Here is a 27,576-nt window from a genome sequence, read left to right on the forward strand (position 1 = left end):
ACATTTAAAAAAGTAAATAAAAAATAATAAAATCAAATATTATACAAAAATGTAATTATAAATAAAATAAAACATTAAATGAAAATAAAGTACTGTACAAAAAAGTTAAATAAAATAAACAAAAAATAATAAAACAACTAAAGCATACTAGTAATGTGAAGGTGTCCTATAAAATAAAATAAAATAAAATAAAATAAATCCGGTAGGTAAATGATGAAAGAATACATTTGAGGACATAATTTTGTATAGACTATTCCTCAAAGACACATTCCTGGGCTTTTTGTGAATGATTCATCCTCTGGTCAATATTTTAAAAGGCAATAATAGATTATTATAAAAGCAATGAAAAGCAGGTCTAAATCAAATCATATTGGCTTCCTGACAGTCACACAGAAAAAGCCTTTACTTTTGTTAAGAAATGAAAGTTCATGTCACTGAAACAGAATATTTTCATACATCTTTTCAAACTTCAAAAAAGAAATGCTGCTAGTTTGCAAATTATTTTCCCAAGTTGCCCATGTTGTTTGTTTGGAGTCCAAATCCTTATCTAGGAATGTTTTCTACAGTCAAACAGCATTTAGGTCACAGGAGAACCGTTCTAATGCTTACAAATATGCAATTTTATCTTTTTAAAGATAATCTTATACAAGCATATAACATCAACCACAAAACTGATTTGACTGATCCCTGTGCCAATTTATTTTTTTTAGTTTTTTAGCGATAGGAGTTGGCACTTTAATATTTTATCGACCTCACAAGATCACTATCCTGTTGTAGACGTTTATAACCAAACATTGCAATTCAATTTTGCCGTGGAGTCAAGTTGATGAGTTAATTTCCGCCGAGTTAATATTAACTAATAACTTCAAAAAGAAATAAAAGTAAAGTAATGTTGAATAACAAGCTCTGAGGAATCCAATCAGATCTGAATGTGCAGTCAAGTTAATAGAGTAAATTTGACTTCATGTTGACTTTAATGAAGAGTGGGGATATCAAACAAAGTTACAGAAGAAAGAAAGACAAACCACAGAGTCTGTGTGGGCATTTATAATGCTACTGGTCAGTGTTTCTTCGATTGGATGCACATCAACAATTCCAGCGCCACAGTAAATCAGCCCAGACTCCAGCGAGTACAGAAAAACACTAAAGCCTCTAATAAACCTCTCGAGAGCTTTCAACGCTTCCACAGTGTTTGACTTCAGCAGCCCACTGTAAACACACTCAAACGCACAGGTATGCTGCTCAGATCACAGATAAAACCCTATCATCTGTGCGCTGGATCAGACTCTCGCCCTCCTACCAATGATTGTGAACAGCAGAATACCAAAACAACAAGAAAGCAGAAAAGAAACAACATCAAAAAGTGCTAATGTTAATACTTTGGCTCCGGATTAGCTATTGAGTATACCAAAGAACTAAATACAATAATAATCTTACACCGCTTGGACTAACTTCAAATCTAAGATGGTTTTATAATGCTGGTGCTGCTTGTTAACTAGTCTTTGCTGTATCCTAGATTGACCTGTTTAACTACAATATATGAACAGATAAACCCACCATGTAATATCAAACTGGATCCAAATGTCTGTTTCCCTAAAAAGTATAAGCTAACACTCAATTTCAGAGCATTATGTTAACCACAACACTAACAAAATGGTTAATAGTTAATATTTAACAGTTTAATTGTTTTAAATCAAGGCCTTTAATTGCATATATTATGTTGACTTGTTGCATTATGTTAGCATAAATTCAAGCACGATAAATCCAAACACAAACAAAAGTATAAAAAAAATAAAAATAGATAATAGAATAATAGAGAATGAAAAAAATGGGGAAAAAAAATTACACACACACACATATACATATATATATATATATATAAATCTATTTAAAAACAAAATAAAAAAATAAATACTTAATATTTTATTGTATTGTTTTATTCAATCAAATAAATTGAAAACGATAAAATTAAATTATAATAAAAAAAGAAAAATGAAATAAATACGTCTGATTGGTCATGACATCCAGACAGACACTGCATCACAGAATCCTCTGAAACAAGTTTCTACAAAACCTATTTCGGTATTACGTGCGCAGGGAAACGTCACTATTGCATGGCTTTAAATAAAGAAACAAACAGCAGCAGACCAGCAGTGCTCCTGCTCTCCTGAATAATGCTCTGATGAAAAACATGTGAACAGAAGATGTTATCTTTCCTCTCCAAACCCCTTACAACCTCATAATTCACCGTGTGGGACAATAGCCCAGCGCTGTCTACAGCACAATCTGTTCTGCATGTGAACTTCAAAGCTTCGTGGTGAGATGCAGGACGCTTGTTCTGTGCATTAAGCTGATGCACCGTATTGTTCCCGGAGAGGGTCACGTGTGGCGTGATAAAGCGTGAACCGTGTGTGTTGTATTTGTAAACAGATCTACCCTAAAGTTAGAAAAAGCAGAGCAAGGCTGATTTAGTCTGATAAAACCCAAGTCTTGTCCGTGAGCCAAAGCAAAGGCTTATAGGTTCAAAGAGAATCTTGATAAATGATTAAAAAGACTCAAACTTCTTACAGCTTTCAGAGGCAGGAGCCAGAGCAACAATGGGAAAGAGGAGGAACGCAGTGAAGCACGAGGATTGCCTTAGGGTTTCTTTAATTATAATTTGCTGTCCCTTTCGAGTAACCATTCTCACACCTTTACAGCCTTTGACCTCTTTTGGCACTCCATGTTTGGAGATAGAGGTCAACAAACGGAGTTTATATTTATAAATGATCATACCATTGCAAAAAAAAGAGTAAAGTTTCATCCAAAAAACAAAAAAGCAAACTATATGGGTTTAAAATGACATGAGCGTGAGTAAACGATGACTCCGAGCGAGGGATGACCTTATATAATGATAATAAAATACCCACATAAAATGCTAAAGCCAGGCAGACAAGCCATAAAGGCGCTTCCCTGTTAGTAAGGGAGCAATAACAGACCTAAAATGATGGTTTCTCTCTCTTTAAACAGACACATTTTATAGCTAACCACAATACTGTCTGGGAAACCCCAGAAACTGAAGAGGATAAACGACAGAGGGCTTGATTAATGTGAATTCATTTAGCCAAAAGTAGACGTGGAGAATGGAGATGAAGCAGCAGGTTCATGAGTGTCCTGTCAGATCACTTCTTCAGTGATCAACCTCTTGAAGTGCTTTATGTTTAATGCAATGCAATGCCAGCATGCCTTATGGCTACGAGTGCGTCATTGACCTCAGCCAGCATAGAAATGTGCTTCATGCATAAATCAACAAAACTCCAATGTTTGATTTCAACTTTCCTAGACTTTATTTGACTGCAAATATAAAAAGCAAACAATCATGGATGTTTTACGGATGTGTGCCAGGACAGAACTCCATTCTCATGGCAGATTTCACTGTAAAATAAACATTCAGCAAAACAGAGCTTGGAAAGAGACAGCAAAATATAGTTCACCGGGGGCAAAAATAAGAAAATCAGGCCAAGGAGAGATGCAGGAGCAACATGAGGTCAGATTCGTGGAGAAACGAACTAAAAAGTAGCAAAGCAAACAAAATTTTTTCAGGAGCATAACAGCAGCTTCAAGTGTCTTCAGAAGCAAACTGTTTTCCAACATGTAGCAAGAAAAAACTCAACTAAAAAGTCTCACCAACGCTGCATTTCTTTGTTTAAAAATACAGTAAAAATACTCTCAATGAACTCTCTCTGATTCAAAATACCTCTCTCTAGGCTCAAAAAAAGAAAAAAAAACTGATTTAGGATTTTAAACTGTTTGTAACTTAGTCCTTCAATAGTTTACATTTTATACAGAGCAATACGACAAACCAAGAAAGCTGTTATTTTCTTCTTCGCATGAAAACTACAGCTCACATTTCAGACTTGTCCTAAATTGCTAACACTTCCCATGTTTGCAAGCAATCAGCCACCGGGTTTGTCTCTTTTGTTTGCCTGTGGTATAATTATGGGGTCATTATGCCAAATGTCTTTGGGGACACAGAGGAACTAAGAGGTTGGATAGTTGCACAAACCATATCCTGCTTTTGAAGATGTTAAAGCCAGACACATTCAGACATAAAACCACAGGAGTAACGCTGTGTTGCTATTTATGCCTGCCACTCCAGTTGGGAACTTATTTGAGAGCAAAATCCTGAAGCAGCCATTCATGAAGAGAAGAAAGAAGTCAAGACACATAGGAAACAAAGGAGTCATGGATGAAATCTCATTAACATCTCAATTGTTTTCCGAGACAGTGACGGTAACTGAAATCGCAATAGTGTGATCAAAGATTTTTAGATACTTAAATAATGTAACATCTAAGAGAGCATTAGACCGCAGTGTAATAAGAACATTTATAAACCTGTTGTTCAACAAAATACATATTCAACAACATATCTGGTCTCCAAACACAACTTATAACGTCAGTTATAATTATTATTCATATTTTCGATATGATTAATCGAAAAGAAATCAAACTGGAATATTCAGAAACCCAAACCAACCTAATTTTCACAATTTTCACACAATTTTCTACTTTCCACATTTCATCATTTAAAATAACATTAATTTACAATAGATAAATGTTATTTTCTTCATTTCGCATGACAGTATTTATTTATATTTTTTTTTTCTGCAAGAGATGGTGGTTATTTTCATCTTTCGTCATGGCAATATTAATTTATTTTGTGAACAACGAAAGTTCTTTTTTAACAAGAAGTTTTCAATAATGTAAATGTAGATATATATGTGTGTGTGTGTGTGTGTGTGTGTGTGTGTGTGTGTGTATGTATATATATATATATATATATATATATATATATATATATATATATATATATATATATAGAGAGAGAGAGAGAGAGAGCGAGAGAGAGAGAGAGAGAGAGAGATATATATATATATTTATTTATTTATTTATATTAGGGGTGGGCGATATCTAAATATTTAAAATATATCGAGATATTTTTAAAACACGATATGGATTGTGACATATTGTATATATTGATATATTGTTTATATTTAATTCTGATTCCGCCACTTTGCTTGTTTGCCTTTACTGAGCTGTGCTCGCCCTCGCTCGCTCGCCCCACACCTCCTTGATTTTGTGCCCCTCCCCTCGCGTGTACAGAACTAATCTAAAAAAAAAAAAAGAAAAAAACTGTCTACTGTAGGGCCCTATGATTTCTGCGATGCAGAAAACGTGGACGGAATCGCGGATTCCAGTCATAAAAACAGAATTTACAGTCTACTGTCCAATTTGTAAAATTTTGCATGAATTAATCAAAAGTAGTTCAATTCGCTTACATCAAATTGCGATATGGACTAATATCTGCAAATATTAAGCCAGAATACTTTATGTAAATATGAATCCTGCATGTTCTGCGTGTTTGTGTTAATGAATGGCGCAAAAGCTCGTCTTCGTCTATTACACACACGGAAGCACGCGTGATTTTAGCGTCTTTCCTCTCACTAAATGAGGATGTAAACACATGAAGAACATCTCAAGAACTGCACTTTATGAGCATTTGACCAACTGATCGGAGTAAAACTAGCGTCATATATTATATCATAGACTGTAGTATCGCATACACAGAACTGTAAAAGTAAACTCGTCAAAATAAAAGTATTTGCCAGAAATCTATTACTATTGTTTAGCAGAATATACATAGTATATAGCCCACTAAGTTACTCCTAAAATTAAACAAACATAATTTAAGGAATAATCACACAACATTTCTTCCATGTTTTATTTTTAATAGTTTAATAGTTAAATAAAAAAAAAATTAAGTTTGCTTAATTTTAATTAATTAAAAGATAAATTAAATTAATGTTTTATGCTTTCATTTTATAACCAGAAAAATTTAAATACACAATTTCTGAAGGGAAAAAACATTACATTCACATAAGGCTATTTTACGATTTTTTTTAACTAATTAAGTTGTTTTTTATGCATTTGAATAATTACACATTCTAAAACACAGGACTAGGTAACAATAAAACATATGGTGAAGAAAAAAACGTGTCATAGGGCCCTAAACGTAATATTTGTCATATTTGTTTTTGCAGTAGTTTTTGGGGTGTTATTTTTCCTGTAAAGATATCGATATATATAAATCGTATATCGAGATACAGCAAAATATATCGAGATATATTTTTTGCTCTATATCGCCCAGCCCTAATATATATATATATATATATATATATATATATATATATATATATATATATATATATATATATAGTCATGTTGTAGTCTAGTTATATTTCAATATTTATCTTTCAGTAAAAATCAGTATCGAAAATGGTATCGAATATCAGTATTTATCATCAATATAAATTTTAGAAATTTCATTATCATGAGTGGCAACACTACTTTGCAACAGTTTTTTTTTTTTTTTTTCCTTTTTTTTTTTTGTAATGTGACATTTCGGAGTGGGCCTTCTGTAAGAGGAAAAATTAAAAAAGAAATAATGGCGAGACAAAATTTCCACAACGTGGACAATAAAGTTACTGAACTGAACATGTCAAAGAATGACTTCTCTCTGAGTGTCAGTTTCTCTCTCTCTCTCAATGGAAAAGAATGCAGTCTTTGCTGAAACCTGTCATTTACTGCGCGGCTGCTGAAAACTGTCTGGGATCTTTCACCCCATCTGTGTCTACGGCCTCAAAATCTATGGAAAAGCTTGCATTTCAACACACTGAAATACCCAGACAGGAAAATACACAAATCGACTCTCAAGCATGACTCTCACAGCATGTCTATCTAACCAAGACCACCACAGCAACCAACTAGAAACACCTCAATGACTCCGAGCACACAGGAAATCACATAGCAATGCACCAATCAGGATTGTTCATGGCCGACTCCATATCATTTCAAAGCAAATTGGCCGATACTGATGTAAACAAAGCAACGTTGCGTTTATAAACCCTACTTTAATAAACGTTATACAGAGTCTAGATGTAAAGAAAATACCATCAAAAAATCCCATTCATACAAACCCCTAATTCAATATTTAGGATTTTCTTCCAATATTTCATGGATTGCTCTACCAGTATTTTCTCCTCTTTGTGTCTGCCTTCAGCGTCTCTGTTAACATCCGGTTTGCAGACTTGGTAATATTTCAACACACTTTTACTCGTAAATGATTGCAATGCAGTTAATGTGCCATTTCAGAATAGAGATTGAAAGAAAAAACACTAAAAACTGTCGTTCCGTGTTTCTAAAACCCACCTCCCCCCAAAAGGTCAATGTGAGTCAAAAGCCATGCGCTTTCTGGTCTGCGTCTCACACTAGAGGTCTGGTTTGTGGTCAAACAGTGGCAGTAATGAGTGAGCCACACTTAAACAGGGCTATTAGAAGAGGCTCTGAAAGGGGTGCGAGTCAAACACACAAACACAAGAGTGTTATTAGGGGCTCTACGAACACACTGACATTACTGTGTGAAAACGGTGCTGCTTTCTAGTGGCCAGCTGATTTAATGCTTCGTTGATGGATCAGTGCTGATAAGGAGTTATTGGAAACCTGCCAAAATAAATTGAATAAACAAAAGCATTTATTTCCTTGAAGTGGACTATTAATATCCTTAGCTAATATCCTCAGACATGCTGATTTGCTTTGCACGTAGATGCTTACGCTCGCTTGAGGGGAAGCTGAAGTATGCATAGTTTTAAACATTTGAACACTGTCAACTATTCTTTAGAAACAAACTCATTTGAATGTTAGATGATTAAAGATGTCTTGTTCTGAGATTTGCCAAGAACATGCTAATGTTAATGTGCAACTTCCTATAAGAATCAATCATCTGTTTCTATCAAATCAAAAGACACATAAGACAAAAGAATAAAAACTCAGCCTTGCATTAACAGAATAAATTCTATTTTACTATATATTAACATAGAAAACATTTATTTTGAATAATAATAATAATATTTCACAATATCACAGTTTTTACTGCAGCCTTGATGAGCAGAATAGACTGAAAGACAGCTGCAAACTTTAGAACGGTAGAGTATATAAATAGAGCAAATGAGAAAATAACAATGTAATCATAATAAGGCTTGTCTTTGAAAGAATCTGCAGTGATAATTACATGATGGATCACTTCCTGAGTTACAGTGTGTTCACTTTCCATTACCAAATAAGTCATGATACACTGTTTACTACTATAACCCATTATGGATTTCCTTAAACTTTCAGACCTTTGCAAAATACTAATATATTTATTAGTTAAATTACGATGCTCTAGCTGTTCTCTGATATATATACTTGCATTAATACTCCAAAAGAAAATAACATCAATTGTATGATGAAAAGAACAATACTAGACCAAAAAACAGAAGCAGGCTGGATGCTCTTCCTATCCAGAATATTAATGACAACTTGAGGATTTTAATCTCATGAAAAGAGCTCGAGCAGATTTCCCAGCTAACAGATTGGAGTGAATCAAATTCAGACGTTGTCGACAAACAGAAAGACATCCATACACATGCATCTCCTCATCTCCAGTGTTTGTTTAATTGCCAAATATTAGCAGTTTAGGATCCTTAAGGGGGCACAGAATGAGCCGATGTCAGGCTTCAATGTCTCAACCACCCAAACCCTGGCTAGCTCTGTGCAAAGCACACTAGAGATGGTAAGCTGAATGGATGGTGAATGGCACTTCAGCGGGGCATGCGGGCCACTCGGCCCGGTGCAGCATCATCCTCTGATCCATGAGTTAAAGCAGGCAAAAATGCACAGAAGACCACACAGCAGCGGAAAAGGGACAAAAGCATGCCTTTGCCCTCCAACCACAGTCCTTTACCAGGAAGCTGTTTCAAACAGAGCCATTCTGTTTTCATTAAGCTGCCTTTGTTACCCGCTCCAGCGACAGGTTCTGATTAGTGAACGGCTGGGGACGGAGAGGTTGGTCTAGGTCATTAGCCTGAAGTCTACACTAAATCAGGTTCATGTGAGAGGAACACTGTGGACTGTGCTCTAAATGCAAAGATGCCACTGGAGTCCTGTTAGGAAATCGAGAACATATGTATGGGAAAAGCATATAAAAATTAAGGCTAATGAGTAGGGCTGTGACGGTTGCTGTGACACGTGCACATGACGTGACACACTCTAGCAAGCATAATATGAAGTTTTGTATACAAGTGTAATAACAGTAATAGCTGCAAATAGTTTTATTTAGACTATAAGTCTATGGTAATTCACAAATGACCTCAAACACAATGCAACAGGTTTTGTCTGTCCAGTGTCTACAGGAAATTTGAACTCTGTGTCAGTACCTCATAAATTGTTATATATACATTTTTATTTTATTTTTTGCTTAATATTGTGATTTTTTTTCAGGATTCTTTGATGAATTATATAATTCTTCAATCTTTAGTGTCACTTTTAAACTGTTTTGTATGTCCTTGCTGAATAAAAGTATTAATTTCTTTCTTTTCTTAGACTTTTTTACACAGTTCGAACATTTGGCATCATGGTTTTAACAAAAATATTAAGTAGCAAACTTGCAACACTGATCATTTTTTTCTTCATATTTCTCAAGTATCTTATGACTCAAGATGGCTGCTGAAAATCCAGCTTTGCGTTATAGAAATATATTATATATGGAGTTATATTCAAATAGAAATAGATATTTTGAATTGTAACAATATTTAACAATTTTACTGTATTTATTTTAGATAAATGCAGACTATTTAAGCATAAGGGACTGGCAGTAAAGCAAGATAGCAATAGTAAGGTCTTCCAATCACACATGCCAAATCACTTGTTACTCTAAACGTAGAATAAAGAGATTCCGACCACATCCTCCACTGTCTCCAGGGAATGTCAATCTGTGACATAAACGGTCTAAATTCAGCCCATCACAGCGTACGCTACCACCCACATGGCATTGTATCTTCCTGCTATTGAGAACAATCAGTCAAAAAGTCCCACTTTCCACAATGAAAATGCTTATGGCCACATAAGCATGGAAAGCACGGAGGGACGTTCGATCCTGCCAAGACGACTTCCTGAATCACAAAGAGGAATTAAGGGACCGCAATGCAAGTTAACAGGGAGACATTCGGAAATACAAGTCATGCATATAACGTGTTTTATGGGCTCAAAGTGGCCGGTGACAGGTGAATAAATCGACAAGGCTTTGCATCTTTCCTTCTGTTGTCCAAGAACCACAGATGCGAAGTTTAGAAGTTAAGGCTTTTCTGCCTTTTGGTTTAATATCAAATTATTTTCAAGCAGTTGTGTTTAAAATCTACTTAAAAGCTGAATTTGCATTAAAGTGACATAGATCTAAAATAATCATAGTTAAATAGTTGGTAAAGAAAGAAAAAGAAAGAAAAATTGGTAAATAAGTATATAAAATAAGTAAACAAACATCAAATAGTTAATTAATTATACAGTTGCTGGTATAATTTTTGTGTGTTCTTGTTTTTTTTTTTTTTTTTTTTTTTTTTCAACAAAATAAATTTAGTGATTTGTTTTTCCATTACCATTTTTTTGACACAAATATATATAAAAAATAAAATACCTGTATGATTTTCAACAATTCAACAAATTATTATGTATTTTGAGATATCATACATGCATGTGGTTTAATAATAAAATCGATAAATGAATGTACAACTGCCAAGCATGGAAAAAAAAGCCTTACACCATTAATTAAACAACTGCAAGCTCTATTTAGTCTTGAGCCAAAAAAACAACATATGAACAATTCAATTGTGCTGTGTTTAGTTTTTATTGGTGTAGAAGTCTCCCTTTTCTGCACAATAGACTATTATCTGTACACAGTGAGTCTGTTTTGTTGTTTTGTGCCTGTAAAAGGTTTAATTTTCTTCACTGTCATGGCAAGGGTGATGAATCACCGCCTTGTCTCCATCTGTATCAAATAGAAATACATAATTAATGGGCTTGTGTGTAACAAATGGGAACATTAGTCCTTAATTTCATCTTGCTCTCCCGGTCTGACGTGAACACTGTCTGTATGAGCTATTGGTGATTAAATTAGGACTGCAGATCATCTGGGGTCAGTGGACTTGCAATGGACCCGTCTTGTCTTTCATTGTTCCTCTCATCATCATTACGGTACACAGACTTCTGCATCTGATAGCTTTCCCTATCGCTGTGAAATATGCAGAGGGAGTTTTTTAAGCTTTGCATTGGTGCATGACAATTTGTTTTCAGTCCACAATTGTACATAATCATTGGAGAAACGTAGCATTGCATCACATGCTCACCAATGGATCATCTGCAGTGAATGGGTGCCGTCAGAATGAGAGTCCAAACCGCTGATAAAAACATCACAAAATCCCAAAAGTAATCCAACACCACTCCAGGCCATCAGTTAACATCTTGAGAAGTGAAAAGCTGCATCTTTGTAAGAAACAAATCGATCATTATGGTGTTTTCACACTTCCTTCAGTGGAAAAAGTCCATCTCCTGTTGTCCTCTTACATCAAAATCACACCAACGCATTTGTTTAGAGCCATTTTGAACGGTTTTTGGCTTGTAAATGGTACTTGATTTGTGCACATTTCTCTCCTGATTCAGACCAGATGACTTTTTCATTGGAGGAAGCATTATTATCAACTAATTGTTTGACGTTAAAAACATTTTTTCTTAAAAACACACAGCTTTTCTCTTTACAAGATGTTAACTGATGGACTGTAGGGGTGTGGATCACTTGTGGATTATGGTGATGTTTTTATCAGCTTTCCATTCTGACGGCACCCATTCACTGCACTGGTGAGCATGAGATGTAATGGGTCATAATTTTTTGGGTGAACCACCCCCCAAGAAGTTTCCATACAACCTTTTGCTTTCTAGGAGGGAAACTTCTGTAATAAAAAGCTCTCATTTGTAATACCACTCCACTGTTTTTTTTTACAAATTCAGCAGGTTGCTAGACTAGTAAACCACAAAACATCAAGATATTTGCAGTAACGCTGGCAGAAAATGTTCATAACTCCCAAAATGATGATTCACACACTTTCAAAGTGATTCACTGTGAATTGAACAACAAGCCAGAGGCCTCTGCACAAATTCTGCTCATTTTCCTTCCATTTTCCTTTAAAAAGTATGCCTACTCAAATACTTTCAACAAGTGACTTCCAGGTATTTTGCTCACTCAACAGTGCAATTTTGCTCTCACTAGTGAGGCGCTCTTAAGAAAACATCTCGCCCTCTTATTCCAGCCTCCGTCTCGGAACAGATTGCCGTTTTCTGCATCATCTGCTTGGGCATTTCACGATATCAGCTCTCCACTGAAGCAGAGCTCACTTTGATGTCATTTGGCAATGTTGGGGAAGCAAAAAAAATAAATAAGGAGAAAATAAAAGGTGGAATAAGTTTAGCCGATGGCCTTTTCAACAAGCAACCTTCAGCCAACTGAGAGGCCACGACTCCAGCTCCACAGGAGCATGTTTGTCTTTAACCTGGGGCCGTAAAGAGTCTTTGCGTCAAATGTGCAAATATGCTGCTGCCCACTGAGAGAGACGCCGGTCAACTCTCTTTCTTTCACTCTGAGAGAGGTTTGCCATCATGCCATGGCAACCACAACTATCAATCTTACTGGCTAGGAATAATCCACCGACCAAAGATCTGCAACCAGAAATTCAACAGGCAACAAAGAATAAAGTACAAGAAATCACCATCAATATAAAAAGAAAGAAAAAATGTTTCGCATTTAGAAAATAAGCCTTAGTGTCAAAGAATTTGCATTGTGACTTTATGAAATTTAAGCAAGTTTAAAAAAAAAAAATATATATATAACTAAAAAGTTATATGTGAATATAACTATGAAATTGAACTTTAGAATTATAAAATTTGTATACATTTATAAAAAAAATTATAAAATAACAAATTATGCATATTATAAAATTACAATTAATTGAATAAATTTGTACAATAAATTGATTTTACATATTGAAAATTTTGAATGTGTGTTCATTAAGCATTAGTAAACAGATAATTCTTTATTTATAAAGCATTAACATACAGTAATAATCAGTTTATAAATACAGATATAAATGCTTTTTTTTCTTTATTTAAAAGCATATCTATAATGTGTTTAATAATTGTATTTTCATACTTTATTCATGATCAGCTTATCATTTCTCAATGAAGTATAGCATTATTTACAAACCAGTTATTTAGGAGTTGCCAGTGATTCATAAGATCACAAGAAATGTAGTAAATTCAGGTAGTTATAAAGCATTTAGTAGTGCTCAGTTAACTATTTATGTGAGCTCATCTAAAGTGAGTCTAGTTTATGCCTTGTAAAGCATTTATAAAGGATATTTAAAGGCTCAGTTATCTTCTAAACAAAAAACGGAAACAAACACCACACAGTGATACAGAACATAGAAATATTAACAGCCTTTAAATCTCATTTGTAAAAGCTTTACAAGGCATAAATAGTCCTCACTTTAGATGAGCTCACAAAAATAGCTAACAACTACATGTTTTATAACTACCTGAATTAACCCTGAATTACAATAGAAATACATGTTAATAAACCATTTATTAATACTACAAGTAACTATTACTATATGTCTGAATAAAAATAATAGTTTATTAATCATTTACTTACAATTTCTAAGTGATCTTATGAACCATTGACAACTCCATAATAACTGGTGTGTAAATAATGCTATACTTAATTTAGAAATGATAAATTGATCATTAATAAAGTATGAAAAAACAATTATTAAATACATTATATATATGCTTTTAAATCAGGTATAAAGCATTTATATCTGTATTTATAAACTGCTTATACATGTCTATTAATGCTTTATAAATTATTAATTAACTGTTTCCTAATGCTTAACTAATGATTAATAGCATGCAGTTATTATAAAGTGTTACCGAAGTTTCTTCAAGCCTGCATTTATTTGCTCAAAAATACAGAAAAAACAGTTATATTGTGAAATATTATTACAACTTAATATATATATATAAACATTTAATATCACCATGCTAATATAAAAAAAAATGCATTTCACGTCAACATGCGTCTATTAAAAAAATAGATAAATTATCAGAAGACGTATATTTAACTGGTGGTAATATATTAATATCTAGCACACAAGCAGGGACCAACAGTGCACCTTCAGGAAACTTTACACAGCTACAGTACCAACTGCGCAAACATACGGTCCTCACTATACACACATGACTGCATGATTTACAGTGGGGAAGTAGAACAGTCTAAAATGCAAACAAGTCTTGTAGGCAAGCAGACCATCACCTTGTGGTTGAATTCTCACAGTATGCAGTGGTTCAAAAGCAATTCCTAGCAATCTAATCTTCCCAGCATCTACACTGTACACATCTCCAACTGAAGCTGAAGTTTAATTAGGAAAAGGTGCAGATTTGTTTCAAAGACAAAACTATTCACGTTTCTCAAAGACAAACCGCATTATAATTTGGGTTTGATCTAACCTCATAAAAATGGTAGCAAACCCACATTTCACTCGACCACCGAAATCAAAGCAAGTAAAACAAGATGTTGCAGTGATTTCTCCAAACACCCCAAATGACAGAAACCGCATGCATTGTTTAAAGACAGTAAAACACATGGGAAAAGTGACAGGATTGGGAAGCTAGAGTTTTAGATGTACTGATTTTATCGGCAGATGCTGAAAGCTGATCGTTTTTAAACTTGTCAACATTATCAGTACATACTGACCTACATAAGGCAAATAAATGAAATACAGCAACAAAGGCAAAATAACATTTATTGTTTATGGCTGGATGGACATACTACAATACATAATGATATTACAATAAAATGCAATACAATACTCTTATTTAAAAATACATATACATAAAATGTTTAATATTTGTCCATTTTAAAATGTTGAAAATAATGTGTCATTATTATCCCTATCCAACCAATGCTAAAAATATATATATTTATCAGTATCAATAGGGATCCACAATATATTACGACATATTACCATGTTTCTCACAGGATGTGTACGGTGTTTCAGTCATTGTGTTAATATCTGTTCAGTAGAGCGTTGGGTATCATATTGGAAAAAGGTAATAGCTAGTTAGACACCAGGAGGCTGGGATTGGGCTCTGTAATATGGGGTTAATCTCATAAAATGAGTCTTGTGATTAAACACCATCAGGGCTCTCCCCGAGTCTACGCCCAACAAAATGTGCAAAATGTTTTTAACTACTATGGTAACTGCCACCTGAATACCACTTTTCCAAATGATGTGATATAACAGGTCTTGAACTGAGATAAAAAGGGCCCTAAACCACAAGAGAAATAACCCAAGAGGTTTGGTTTAATGACACAGTCTGGACTGTGGGGAAACCCTCACACTAATGTTGTCTAGCAGTGTAGGCAGTAAACAGAAGCGTGTCTACACCTGCACGAGACTGTCAGTCAGTCACAACTCAGAAATGCAAGTGCAATGCAAAAGAAAGGAAAACAACAGGATCATTTTTACCACTGTGAAGCTGGGCTGTTTACTGAAACTGAACACTGCTGTCTTACAGCACATGTGAAAACTAGAGATGAAACCAACAGTTGTACACATTCTATGAGAGAAAGAGATGCACAGTATATCAGTAACCATACTGATATCGGCAAATACTCAATCTTCAGCTTTGGTCAAATTGGGCTAATATTTTATTTCTGATTTAAATGGCACATAAATGCGGCAGTTGTAGCATAATATTACATATTATACTATACTTAGTGTAAGTATATACATACACATATATATATATATATATATATATATATATATATATACACATTTAGATTTTCTATATATTCATAGTATATATAAACTCTATTGCTATTTTAAAAAGTGTGAAAATTATCATATCAATCAAAATACAGTCAAAAGCTTTTTCGCTGCTCCAATGTTGCCATTTTTAATGCATTTGCTTTTTGTAAGTCAGTATAGATTTATAATATTGACCATTTTCAAAAATAATGTCTGCCTATCAGTGTTGGCAAAGTGTATAAACAGACATGTAATGCAGCATCACCTCACTCACTTTCAAAGTCAGCATAAAAAGTGACAGTGCGCTCTTGATGTAATGGAGACTGTTAATCTTCACTCTTCTGGCACTTTTGCAGCGATCTAAGATCTCCCCACACTCACAGTGAACCGGCCCATCGTGAGCCACTACACACTGACTAACCACCTTTGTGAAACCTGAACCCGAGCCTCTGCTGAGAATCTGCGGTAGGGCACAGAGAGGTTTTTGTCAGGAGCGGTGCATCTTCTTGCATCAGCACTTATGGGAGATTACAGGTTATCCAGGTTTGTCATTTGGTTCAGATGAAGGATACCCTCCTCCTCAAAGGTGCGTAGGCTCCTATGACCTCATATTACGAAGCTGTGAAGGGTTCAATTAAGACCTCAAAACAAGCATCTTGGTATACACCTCATCAAGGAAGCCATTAATTCACAAACCTTAAACGAACACTGGTCGACCTGAAATGTACTGAAAATACAGCCCTTGGAATGCCACCGGAGAACTAAATCACATACTGTGGGTCTCGGGGAAAAGTATACACTGACAATACTTTACTGTACACCATGTAAAATGTCTGGAAACAAACTGACATCATACCAAACAAGAACACCACAAAGTGCTAAAGGTTTTAAATAAACTGTTGATTTTTCAAACTTCTGATGAGCTTTAAAACGGAGTAGAAACACATTTTGTGGTAAGAGAACTGAGGAATCATCTGCTAAGCATTGTAGACAATAAACCAGTGCTAGTCTCCAAAACCAATGAACTAACCTTGAAAAGCAGCCACGTTGCGTGAGATGAGGAACTTCAGACTAGAGCTGGTTGTCTGGAGGAGGTTCTGGATGTCCCGTCGTGCCGCCACCTGGTAACGCTCCTCCATCTTCTTGGTGCAGCACGTTAGATTCTTTGACAAACAAACCTGAAGATCTGAACCTGTTGAGACAGATGAAGGTTGGGATTGATAACCAAGGTGGATATGTACTTCTGCATCTAGGAGAAAGTACATTTTCTGTCAACAGTGACAGTTTTTTTTCACCTAACACTCAGATAAAAAAAATACATAATAAAAAAAAATATATTATTATAATTAATCATGTTCTAATCAAATTTCTGCGTATAGGAAAAAGTAAAAAAAATTAAAATCACAAAAAAAACTAGTTTATCTAGTAAAAAAAATATACATTTTTATATTAAATACAAAAATACTTATTATAATTATTATTCATCGAAAAATTATAAAAAAATGAAATTAAAAATGCATTAATTAGTCTATTATTGTTTAATTATGTATATTATACCATCCAGACACAACATATCAACATCCTAAAAACCACCCAGAGCAGCCTAGCAACTGCATGGCAATCGGTAAAAATAGCATTGTGGCAGACCCAGCTCATTTTATTTCTTTACATTTACAGATCCACTTATGTTATGGACCATTATCAGACTCATATCACCACCGGCTGGTCATGAAACTCCACATTTGTGCAAGCCGCAGCAGGCCGGTAGGGTGGGGGAGATAAAAGGGCTGATGTCTCTAGCCATCAAAACTCTTATCCCACTGAGATCCGACAAAAACTTTCCATCACTACAAACCCCCCTCAAAAAAAGGTCAGTGCGAATGACAGCACCTAAGGGGGCTTTAGCTCTAGGAGAACCGCACGGGACACGTTAGGACAAGCCAAGTTTTGCTTAAGATACTATCACCACACCACCACACAATGTTTCGAGTTCCTGAGCAAGATGCAAAGGAGATGGCTCGAGGAAAGGAATTCATCTCTGTCTCGCTAGAACGAAATGAAAGCACCCCGGGAAGTGTTTATTTCTCACTCACAACCCGTTAGACGTTTCAGTGTAATCACCTGAGAGAATAAATCCACCCAACTGTGAACTTTTCCACCCTCCCTTTTTGCCCCGGTTTCACATGATTCAACAGGCTGAGAGACTTGGGAATTGTTGAAGAAGACTGGAAAAGGGACTCCTCGTCAGTCATCAACACAGACAGAGGACTTCCTGGAGGACACATTGCTGCTTCTACGTTTGGTACTCACTGGATAGAAATCGTGCTACATGCGCAATGTTTAATGCAATATTCCAGTTTAGAACACAAGTTTAATTCATATCTGTGGATGCAAACATAGCTATTTTCAAAGTAAAATTCCCATGAGTAACATTCAGATTTATCCAAAACGGGTGGACTTAATTATGAAAGTTTTTATTTTATTTTATTTTTTTACATTGGTTTATGTAGGCTACATACTGTGGCAGTGCATAAATTAATTGTATAGCGAGTGTCTAATATTTTACCACCGACAGTAAACCTAACCTATAGTGTTAAAAAGCAAATGCGAAATAAAAATGAATTTGCTGAAGCAACCATGGCATTTTAGCTGGCTTCAACAAGTCTTTAAACTCTTATTGCTACTCCTGTTTCACAGCACTCTGACTGGAGCAGTTTTACTACACCAGGTGTGCTACCGAGCAAGTTTACTTCATCAGAAAAGCCACACACATGAAGCTGGTCATGTGATTCAAATGTCAAAATGCATTAGTTTACAAAAATGCACTTTGATAAGTGTTTTGCATTCATAACAGTATTATGCAAGAAACTGCATGAGAACGTGTCTTTACATAGACAGATTATTAAGAACATTGTTCAATAAGAAATGTGTTTTAAAGTAAAGTAATGGTATATAGGCGTTTTGCTGCCTCTACGGTTCATTTCAGCTTTGTATGTATAGCTACTTTTTTGGACTTTTCCCAATGAACCTATGTTGACAACTCTCCCACGACATCCCAATGCTCAAATAAAATAAGTTCACACTTCTTTGAAGCCTCATAGACCTTCTTACATGAAGCCATCATGAAGAAATTACCACAAATGCCCAAGTTTGATCAAATGCATCGTGAGACTAGGGTTTTTATTTTGCTAGCAGCGACATGCTGTTTCAGGGGTCTGAGCGAAGCAATGAAAAGTGTGATTTGGAAAAGACGGTGCATTTTACAAGCTTCCCTGACAAGAAAAATTTTCTGGCACACATGCCAATGCTACATTAATGGGAACTTACAGAAATAAACACCTTTGAGGAACCGTTTAAATGTCAACATGACTATTTTTAAGTATTTTATTTACCCACCCACCAACTATGGTGGTCAGTTTATTATTTGATGTTTTAGGACATAAGCTCTCACACGGGTCATGTGGTGGGGGATATAATTGGCCTGAAAATCACTGGACATCAAACAGTTTGCTTTGCTCCTAACATCCAAGATTGGAAGCAGAGAGAAGAATATCAGAGCAGCATAGAGAAAACAGCAATGAAAGTCTGTCCTTCAAGATAACTTCCATCACAATGTCTTGTTCGCTCCTCAACATTTTAATAAAACCAAAAAGAGTCAGGAAAGCTTTGAATTTAATTTAAGCTTTGTAAAATAAAACCTGAAAGAAAAAGTAGTGTGATGGGAGTGAGTCAGAGCAAAACAGAAGCAGCAGAATACAAATCTCTCAAGATGCTGTTGACATAGACGAATACAAACGTATTAATGAATATCTTCAACAAGGTCAAACTTGATCTGTAATTTACAGTACATAAGTCTCTTCACATATATCATAAGCTTAAGAGAGAAAGCATGACATCATGCACCTGTTTTTACAGATGTACATAAGCCTAATGTTTTCTCTAGGCCTGTCCAAAAGAGGACAGTCGAAAATGTGACAAAAAAAACAAAAACATTACAGATATAGATCTTTTTAATCAAAATGGCACTTGACCTTGTTGCCCTTGTCAAGACATCATCTTTAGTAGAGGCTGTTAAATGTGCAGTAGCTACAAAATATAACAGTATGATCTGATTCCAAGTCAATTACTATAACTTAAGTTAATTACCTGGTCTGTATTTTAAGAATGTTTCATAAAACTAAATCACAAAGCTGTACAATTTAACAGTTCCCAGGCTCCCGACCAAAATCTCTGGAGTTCAGGATGAGCAATGAATACAAAAACCTTACAACTTGACCAGCAAACCACACAACCCCTAGCTCTAAATTCCTGTAAAACTCAGAAACAAACTTCTTCCAAGCAGCACTTTGAAGTGCACTCCATTTGATGACCTCGGTGGGAAACCGTGTACACGCTGTTCTCCTCAAGACACTTAGCATCCATTAACACAGCAAAGTTTGTCAAACTGGTTAGAGGTTGCCTTCCTCCTCTGATAGAAGCATCTCAAAAACCATTATTTGGGAGCCCAAAAAACTAGATCAGATCACAAGAGCAAACTGGAATGATTATCTAAACAACCTGACAAAGAGCGTTTCAGAGGCTCAGAGATCACAAACCAAACAGTCCTCTGAGATTATATACATGACAGCTGTTTAAACCAAACAGAGCATCTTCTCTTGACTAATTACAGCTGTATTCTGCAGTCAAGTGACACCAGTTGGTTTCTGACCTGTATGATCTTGATCTTGAAAAGTGATTTGAGAAAACAGCAAACTGATTTTAAATCTCAGCTTGAGGCTGAACAACAAGTAAACCACTTTGAACTGCAGGGTTTGATGGAAAAACTGGGATATGTTCAGTATCGACCCATATTCATATTTTTTTTTGTAAACCGATTTGTTTTTGCTAGATGCTGGAAGCCTTCTGAACACCAAACAAGGAAAGGATTACACACATATATACACATAAACACATATATACATGTACATATATATATATGGGACCCTTCATCTCAATTTCCTGTGAAGATAAGTCGTGTACGAATCCTATAAACTTCAAAGCACGCACTACGCAGAATCTCAACTTCAGATGCTCTACTTCCACTTTTAGTAGCCTGAATGCGCTTTTCTTGTTGAATGTTAACTGAAAATATTTCGTCTCAAGTCTTTCGAGTGAAGCGAAACAACAGCATGAGACGCCATTCATTACCAGAGTTCATTTGAAAAGTAATGCCCTTCAGTCAGACTGTCTTTGAGTCGACCATTATTACCTCAAACTTCTAAAGCCGGTAAACGCGCCCCACGGCGAGGGAATGAGCAGAGCGTCTTGAAAGCGTCATATACCATCAAGCGATTACATATTTGGGGTGAATTTCGCGCAGTTAATAAAACTTTTCAAATCTTGTACATCTTTGAAGCGTGGGAAGTGAACACGTTAAAGGTTTTCTAACTGAGGTGACAACAGGTTTCGAGCTGAATTTCAGCTTAGGTACTACTTATTTACATTAAGTAAGCGTTTCCGCATCAAGAATGAATTGAGAAAGATTTATGACTAAAACTCCAAACTGTGTACTAAATACTAACTATAAAAAAAAACTGGCATATGTTAGATAGTTTATATATTAAATGACCATCTTTACATCTGTTGTGGGAAAATGAACACAATATGAATAGGTTAGGCTACTAACTGTGGAACAAAATCAGAATGTGTTGGAGACAGTTCATCCCTGACATGTCAAACTCAAGACATCTTACCTGTTCTCGGGGTTTCAGGTATTGATTTTACAGGTCCGATTTCCTTCGACTGGAAAACTTTACGCACTTCACTGCAGTTCATTAAAGTCCCCCGACATGGATCGATGCAAACCGCAAAAATCGCATAAACCAAAACTCCACGCATCCCCATTTCCAGAGGCGTTTACTCTTCCGAGTAAAGAAACTAGAAAAACGGTGGTGTCGTATAGGCTACGTCTCAAAACTCAAACAGCAGTGAGTTGAGGTGAAGAAAATATTTTCAAGAGATTGTGCGTGTCACACACTCACGCGCCTGAGGAAGGGTTTCGCGCAGGAGCTTCAGGAAGAGCGCAGTGAGTGTGTTGAGAAAGACGGAGCTGTCAAGAGAGAATGGGCGGAATCCTCAAAGAGAAGAGCCTCTAGCACACCATCTACACGACCGACGAAGCGGACTAATACCGACAGCTTTAATGACATCATTTTAGAGCGTTTTGAACAATAATAGGCTAAACTCCAGGAGCTTTACAACTTTATATATGTACATACAGGCACGTATTCCTTTACGTAAAAAAAAACTAATGTATGCGCGCGCTAACAGAATTCGCTGTTGCCTGATATGGTAACCATATCAACAGCGGTTCGATTCAAGTTACTGTAATAGTTACATATTAAATACACGACGTAACGGTTACTTCGCTAGGCGCGTACGAAAAAAAAAAATACTGATTTTCTTTTTTTTTAAGTTGATCCACCCCTGCACCATGCCCTAAAAGTATGTCTATATTGTCTTATTTGTAAACAACAATAATAATAAACACGTTTCAAACATGGGTGAAGCTAGTGAATGTTGAAAAGGCTTAATCAAAACGCATAATGCAAACCACAGACTGGAAATAGAACATAACTGAAAAAAAGGGAAACTTTTTTTTCCTGGAATTGCGAGCAGAGTTCCTCAAACAGGTTGCAATGGAGCCATCTATTGGAAAAATAATGAAACCACGTGCATCACATCACTCGAATGTAGGAGACTAAATTAATTGATTTTGACATCCAGTTAGCATCTTAATAAAATCATAAAACCCACATTTGCACAGATACTCAGGTGTTCATATTTCCTAAATTACTTTAACCAGAAGAGGTCGTCATCCACACGTCACGTCCGAGAACAGGACCCATAATTAATCCCTTTATTCCATTTTGATAAGTAGCTATATGCGGAGTATAAAACATTCACAACATTCGTGAGAAACTGATCAGACCGGTTGAAAGGCACTGGATACTCATATGCTGTGCTTCCCCATGGATAAACCTATAAAACCAGTTTAAACTCAAAACATTGAGAAAACGTATTTTCGTGAAAATAAACGAGCTGCTTCTCTTTACAGTGGGCAACACAGAGCCTCACTTAAGTCCACTGCACAGTAACTGGGCACCATGGTAATGCTCCATTAGAAAGAACTTTAGATGGAAATGCACATTATAATTATTTTGAATTGAGCATTTTACCCACCCCACAAGACAGACAAGTTATCATTTAACTATATATAAGATTAAGACCACCCCTCTGTATTAACCACGTTCACTAAGAGGGATGCTAGATAACTTGACTCACTCAGCATTTTTATAATTGGATTTAATTGGACAGCTGACATACAGCTTTGAATTTAAACCCGTTCAAGTTGGTTTAGTTATAAAGACATGAATGGTACGAAATGGACAGTAACCTCTTTAGAAAAAGTAACACTTCCTGAACCGTTACTACTACCCAAATCACATCTCTTTGTGGTTAACAATTACCAGCCCAAATGTCTCGCATGCTGTAAGAGTGACAAAAATTAGAGAACATTACAGAATTAACACACAAAGACAATGCACCTCTTAATCTTTTATTGAAAGTCTTTGCATTTAAAAATTACATCATTTGATAGCAAACATTTTTTAATTACATAAATTCAGCATTTCAAATGAAAACAAATGCAACAAAAAAAGTAATATTTTTCGGGTACAATCTCCACAATCCTCTACAGGCCGGGACAAGTGCAATACCTTCCAAAACACACAGCATTGCTACCAATCCCAACCTGTGCAGAAAGGGACCAAACGGCTCCAGAAGCGGTTCTCGGGTGCGAGCTGCCACTGTCAGTTTTGCATGGATTTGCACAGCGCACAGTCTTAAAAGCTGAATGCAAACCAGCAAAACTGACCGGGGTCCAGCAAGTTCACAGAACGTTGCGGAGAGACCTCGGGAGAGTTCACAAGAGTCTTCGGATCCAAGATGCGTTTAGCTAGAAGTACTTCAAGTGCTCACACTGCAGTAGATAACAGAAACACTACCTGCACTATAAGCACTTTAGCACTGCTGAAACTCCAACACTGCCAGGTATATTTAAAAGAAAAGAGAGGGAAAGATAAATAAACAGAGCCACTGCTTTTCAGATTTCAAATCAAAATCTGGGAAACGTGGAGAAGCAGCAGGCCACCATCAGTTTTGCATAGATTTGCACAACTCAAGTTTTCTTGTAGTGCAACTATGCAAAACTAGCAGAGAACTGCAACAAAAATAAATAAAAGGAAAAACACTTAATTCACATATATATGGGTGAAAGTTACAGTCCCTCGTGCCAGAAGGAGCACTTAGGGCAGTAGATGCTAGTCTACTTCACTATCTGCACTAGATGCACCTTAGCACAAAGCCGTTAGGTACTGGGTCTCGGCGAAGGATGCTTTAGGCCGAGGGAAAAGGCAATGGTCAAGTGTATTGCTAGAAGTGCCTCCACTGCAGTAGATATTCCATAATACTACCTGCACTGTAAGCACTTTGACAATACACTGACGTCCACGCCATCAAGAGTGGATGGATGCCACCAAAGAGCTTGTGGGCAACTACTCCCATCTTTCTTGAGGTTTCTGAGGGGAAGGGGAGAAATATTCAAGTTAGTTCATTGCCTACATTACAACTCAAAAGAAAAAAAAAAAAAAAGAAATGTGATTTGACTTTGTATAATACAAAAGCGAGGGCCTCATGGCAAAGCACATGCGGTACTATTCATACTTCAATTTGACTGTGTAGACTATCGCTCTTTAAAATATAAAGCTAACTCCACCAAACCATCATTACCTACTTCGCTCCCTCCGTTTTGAAGGTGCATTTCACTATCAATTTCCAAGTTATGAGAACTAGAGTTGAGCGCGTGAGTGAATGAATTGCGCAGCCTGCGGACCGCGCCGTCCGTCTGTGTGGCGCATGCGCAGTGAGGCGCGCCCCCGTCACCCCTCCCCCAAACCCGAAACAATCCGCACTAACATGGCGCCGTTGAGTTCCCGAACCGGATCAATCTTAGCTCAAAACTACTATATTACACAACAACTAATAACTTCAATGTTTCAAACCGGTAGAAACAATAAAAGAGGTCTGGGAAATAAAGTGGCGCGTTGTTGCTTTCGCGTTCTGGCGATGTTGAAGGCAGCGTTAGCCGCTAATGCTAAGCTAACTGGCTAGGAGTGTGGCTTAAACATGCCCCTAAAATATCAAAACAACGAAATTTCTTAACGCCAACAAATAAGGCGCTCGTGGGACCTACACGAAGCGTTTCTTGAGTGAAACCAGCCGGTTAATGGTTGAACTTCAACGGCTAAGTTAGTGCGAGCTCACGTTAGCTCCAGCCATTCCCCCATTAAAAAATAACTTTTGATGAAAACCAACGAGCTGTTGTGTGGCTAGTCAACTTTAATAATTTTAACAACATTCCACACACATCCTCGAAAACCAAAAACTGAAAGCCACTGGAAAAAAACGGGGATGTTTTTATCTAGCGCGATGTTGCTAAGCTAGCGTGTGCGTGCGCGGCCTACGCGTCCCCCATGTGCTACTGCTTTGTTCTGGAGGCACTTTAACTCGCACGCTCAACAGAGCGAGAAAACATCACTCTCAAAGTCTAAAAACAACTTAATTCGCATTCCACTCCGCGAACGCGAGTATACAAGGCGAATTAAGGCGCCCTTCACGGGCGCGCGGTGAAATAGAACAGTTGATAGTTACATTGTAGCGAACACGCTTTTCAAATCTCCCACATTCTCCACAACTATGGAGGAGGAGAGGACACCATGCGCCACTTACTACATTGTTTGGATCGCCGTCGTTGTGCTTGCAATGGCGGAGTTAAGAAATCCTGCGAGGAAATAATATCCTATGTGTTTAAGCGCAAAATCGAGTTTGTGAGACTAGAAGCCAGAAAAAATATTAACAACAGGTTCCTGGTCAATAACGCACAGTAAGACACTCACCAGTGAAATCCACCATCTTCACTCACTTGCCGTTCACTGCCGCTGCTCTGGACCAAACTGGTGCCTAAACTTAAAAGTAGACCACGAACGAATGAAACGAACGCGCCGCGCGTCCAAAGCGAAGTGAAACTTCTGCCAAAACGACTTTCTTAATCAGAGCAAAATTGCAAAAGTGGCGCGAAGGCGACCTGCCTTGAACCATGTGGGTGAATGAAGGGCGGCTCCCGATGAACGTAAATATCTACAACCCCCAACTCGTTCATTAGCATAAATAAACTACTTCCGATCTTTAGCCCACCAACCAATCGAAAAGAAGGGGAAAAAGGAGCGAAAAGGCATGGATGCTTAGATGTCCTTATTAGTCGTGCAATAAATAATAATAATAATAATAATAATGTCAACCCTGAAAAGCGAAAAAGTGACGTTGCAGTTGCAGTTTAACCGAAACGCTTTAATTTAAAAATTTAAAAAAAGTTTTTTTTTTGTGTGTGTAACATACAGACTGTGTGTTATTAGAAATATATTATTTATTAGAAATAACAAATTGCTGTAGAAGCAAAAAATAAATTGAATAAAATGTGAAATTTTGAAATAGTACAGAGAATGAGATAATATTTTATCGTAAAAAATTACTCCAATAATTTTGTAAAACATTTTTGTTTTGTTTTTTTTAATAAAAATAATTGTGCAGTGTGCAGTGCATTTGAGTATGGCACAATTTTCAAACAGTGGGGAAATTGGTTAAACAATACAAGTTTTTACGTGTATATTATATGTTTTTAACAATTAACACCATAAGTGAATAATAAAAATATAAAACATTCTTCCTCTTCCTTTTGTACCCCTTTTATTTTCAGTTGATGAAAAAATTCATTCATAGCATAAAATTTGAAAGCATCTGTGCTCAACGTGGGGAAATTGTTATAAAATATACAGTTTGCATAGGCACAAAATGTAAGCATAATATTTGGTATATATTTTCAATCCTACATGATTGTTGTTGTTTTCTGCAACCATGTCTTAATTGTAAAGATGGAAGGGTTTGCAGTGACACATGCAAAGAAAAAAGAATAAGCAAACTACATGGTGTGCATCGAGCGCTGTATTGTTTAAACATAATGTGTCCATGCTGTTAACTAGGTGGAATTCCTTTTACTAAAGGAGAAGAAGTGCATGCTTTCCTCTTTGTTCGTCAGAAAGTCTTCAGAGTTGGAGCAAGCTACGGCCAGGTCTTGTGCTTGATCGCTGGCCTGTAACCTTCCCAACCCCCATTCCAATTCAGGACTTTGAGAGCAGCTCTTTTGCTCAATGGGGGCAGATTTCAGGCCTCACATGGACGTGGGGGTCACATTCGGCTTAAGGCTGCCTCTTGGTCAACACCCCGTTCCCTGTGTCTCTGGACAAAGGATGCAATTCCATTTCGGAGGGAGGGAAGGAGGGAGGGAGGATAGGATGAGACCTAGAGAAAAGAGAAGAGAAAAAAATAGTTCTGAGAACTGATACAGACATGGGGAAAAATATACCAGTAGAGGGAGAATTGTAAATAATTTCAACCAATTTGCATCTAAGAGAAAGAAAAAGGAGGAGGAAGAAGAAGGAAGTTCATTCTTTAAGAATGAAGAATGGCGGACAAGCAGGAAGAGGAACCATCCTGTTTCTTTGCTTTTTTTCTCTCTATCTCTATCTCTATTTGCCTTTTCTCTCTCACTGTACCTTCTTCACTCTCTCTCTCTATCTCTCTTTCTCTCTCTCTCACTCTCTGTGTCTCTTCCTCTCATAAAATGGCAGCAGACTCCTCCCACTTTAGGGGG

At 36.4% G+C, this 27,576-nt stretch overlaps 1 protein-coding gene across 1 annotated transcript in view; it reads right to left on the reverse strand.

Moving 5' to 3' along the window:
* LOC127949379 (glypican-5) overlaps positions 1 to 21,947 on the reverse strand; it is a 168,552-nt gene extending 146,605 nt beyond the window's left edge. Inside the window, exons 1-2 of the mRNA XM_052546502.1 lie at positions 21,503 to 21,947; positions 16,801 to 16,962 (exon numbers count right to left, since the gene is read on the reverse strand). Of these exons, the coding sequence (XP_052402462.1) occupies positions 16,801 to 16,962; positions 21,503 to 21,653 (313 nt within the window). The 5' untranslated portion in view covers positions 21,654 to 21,947. The remainder of the gene's footprint in view (positions 1 to 16,800; positions 16,963 to 21,502) is intronic.
* Between the last annotated feature and the right edge of the window lie 5,629 nt (positions 21,948 to 27,576).

Source organism: Carassius gibelio, chromosome B1 (assembly GCF_023724105.1).
Source record: "Carassius gibelio isolate Cgi1373 ecotype wild population from Czech Republic chromosome B1, carGib1.2-hapl.c, whole genome shotgun sequence".
NCBI lineage: Eukaryota > Metazoa > Chordata > Actinopteri > Cypriniformes > Cyprinidae > Carassius > Carassius gibelio.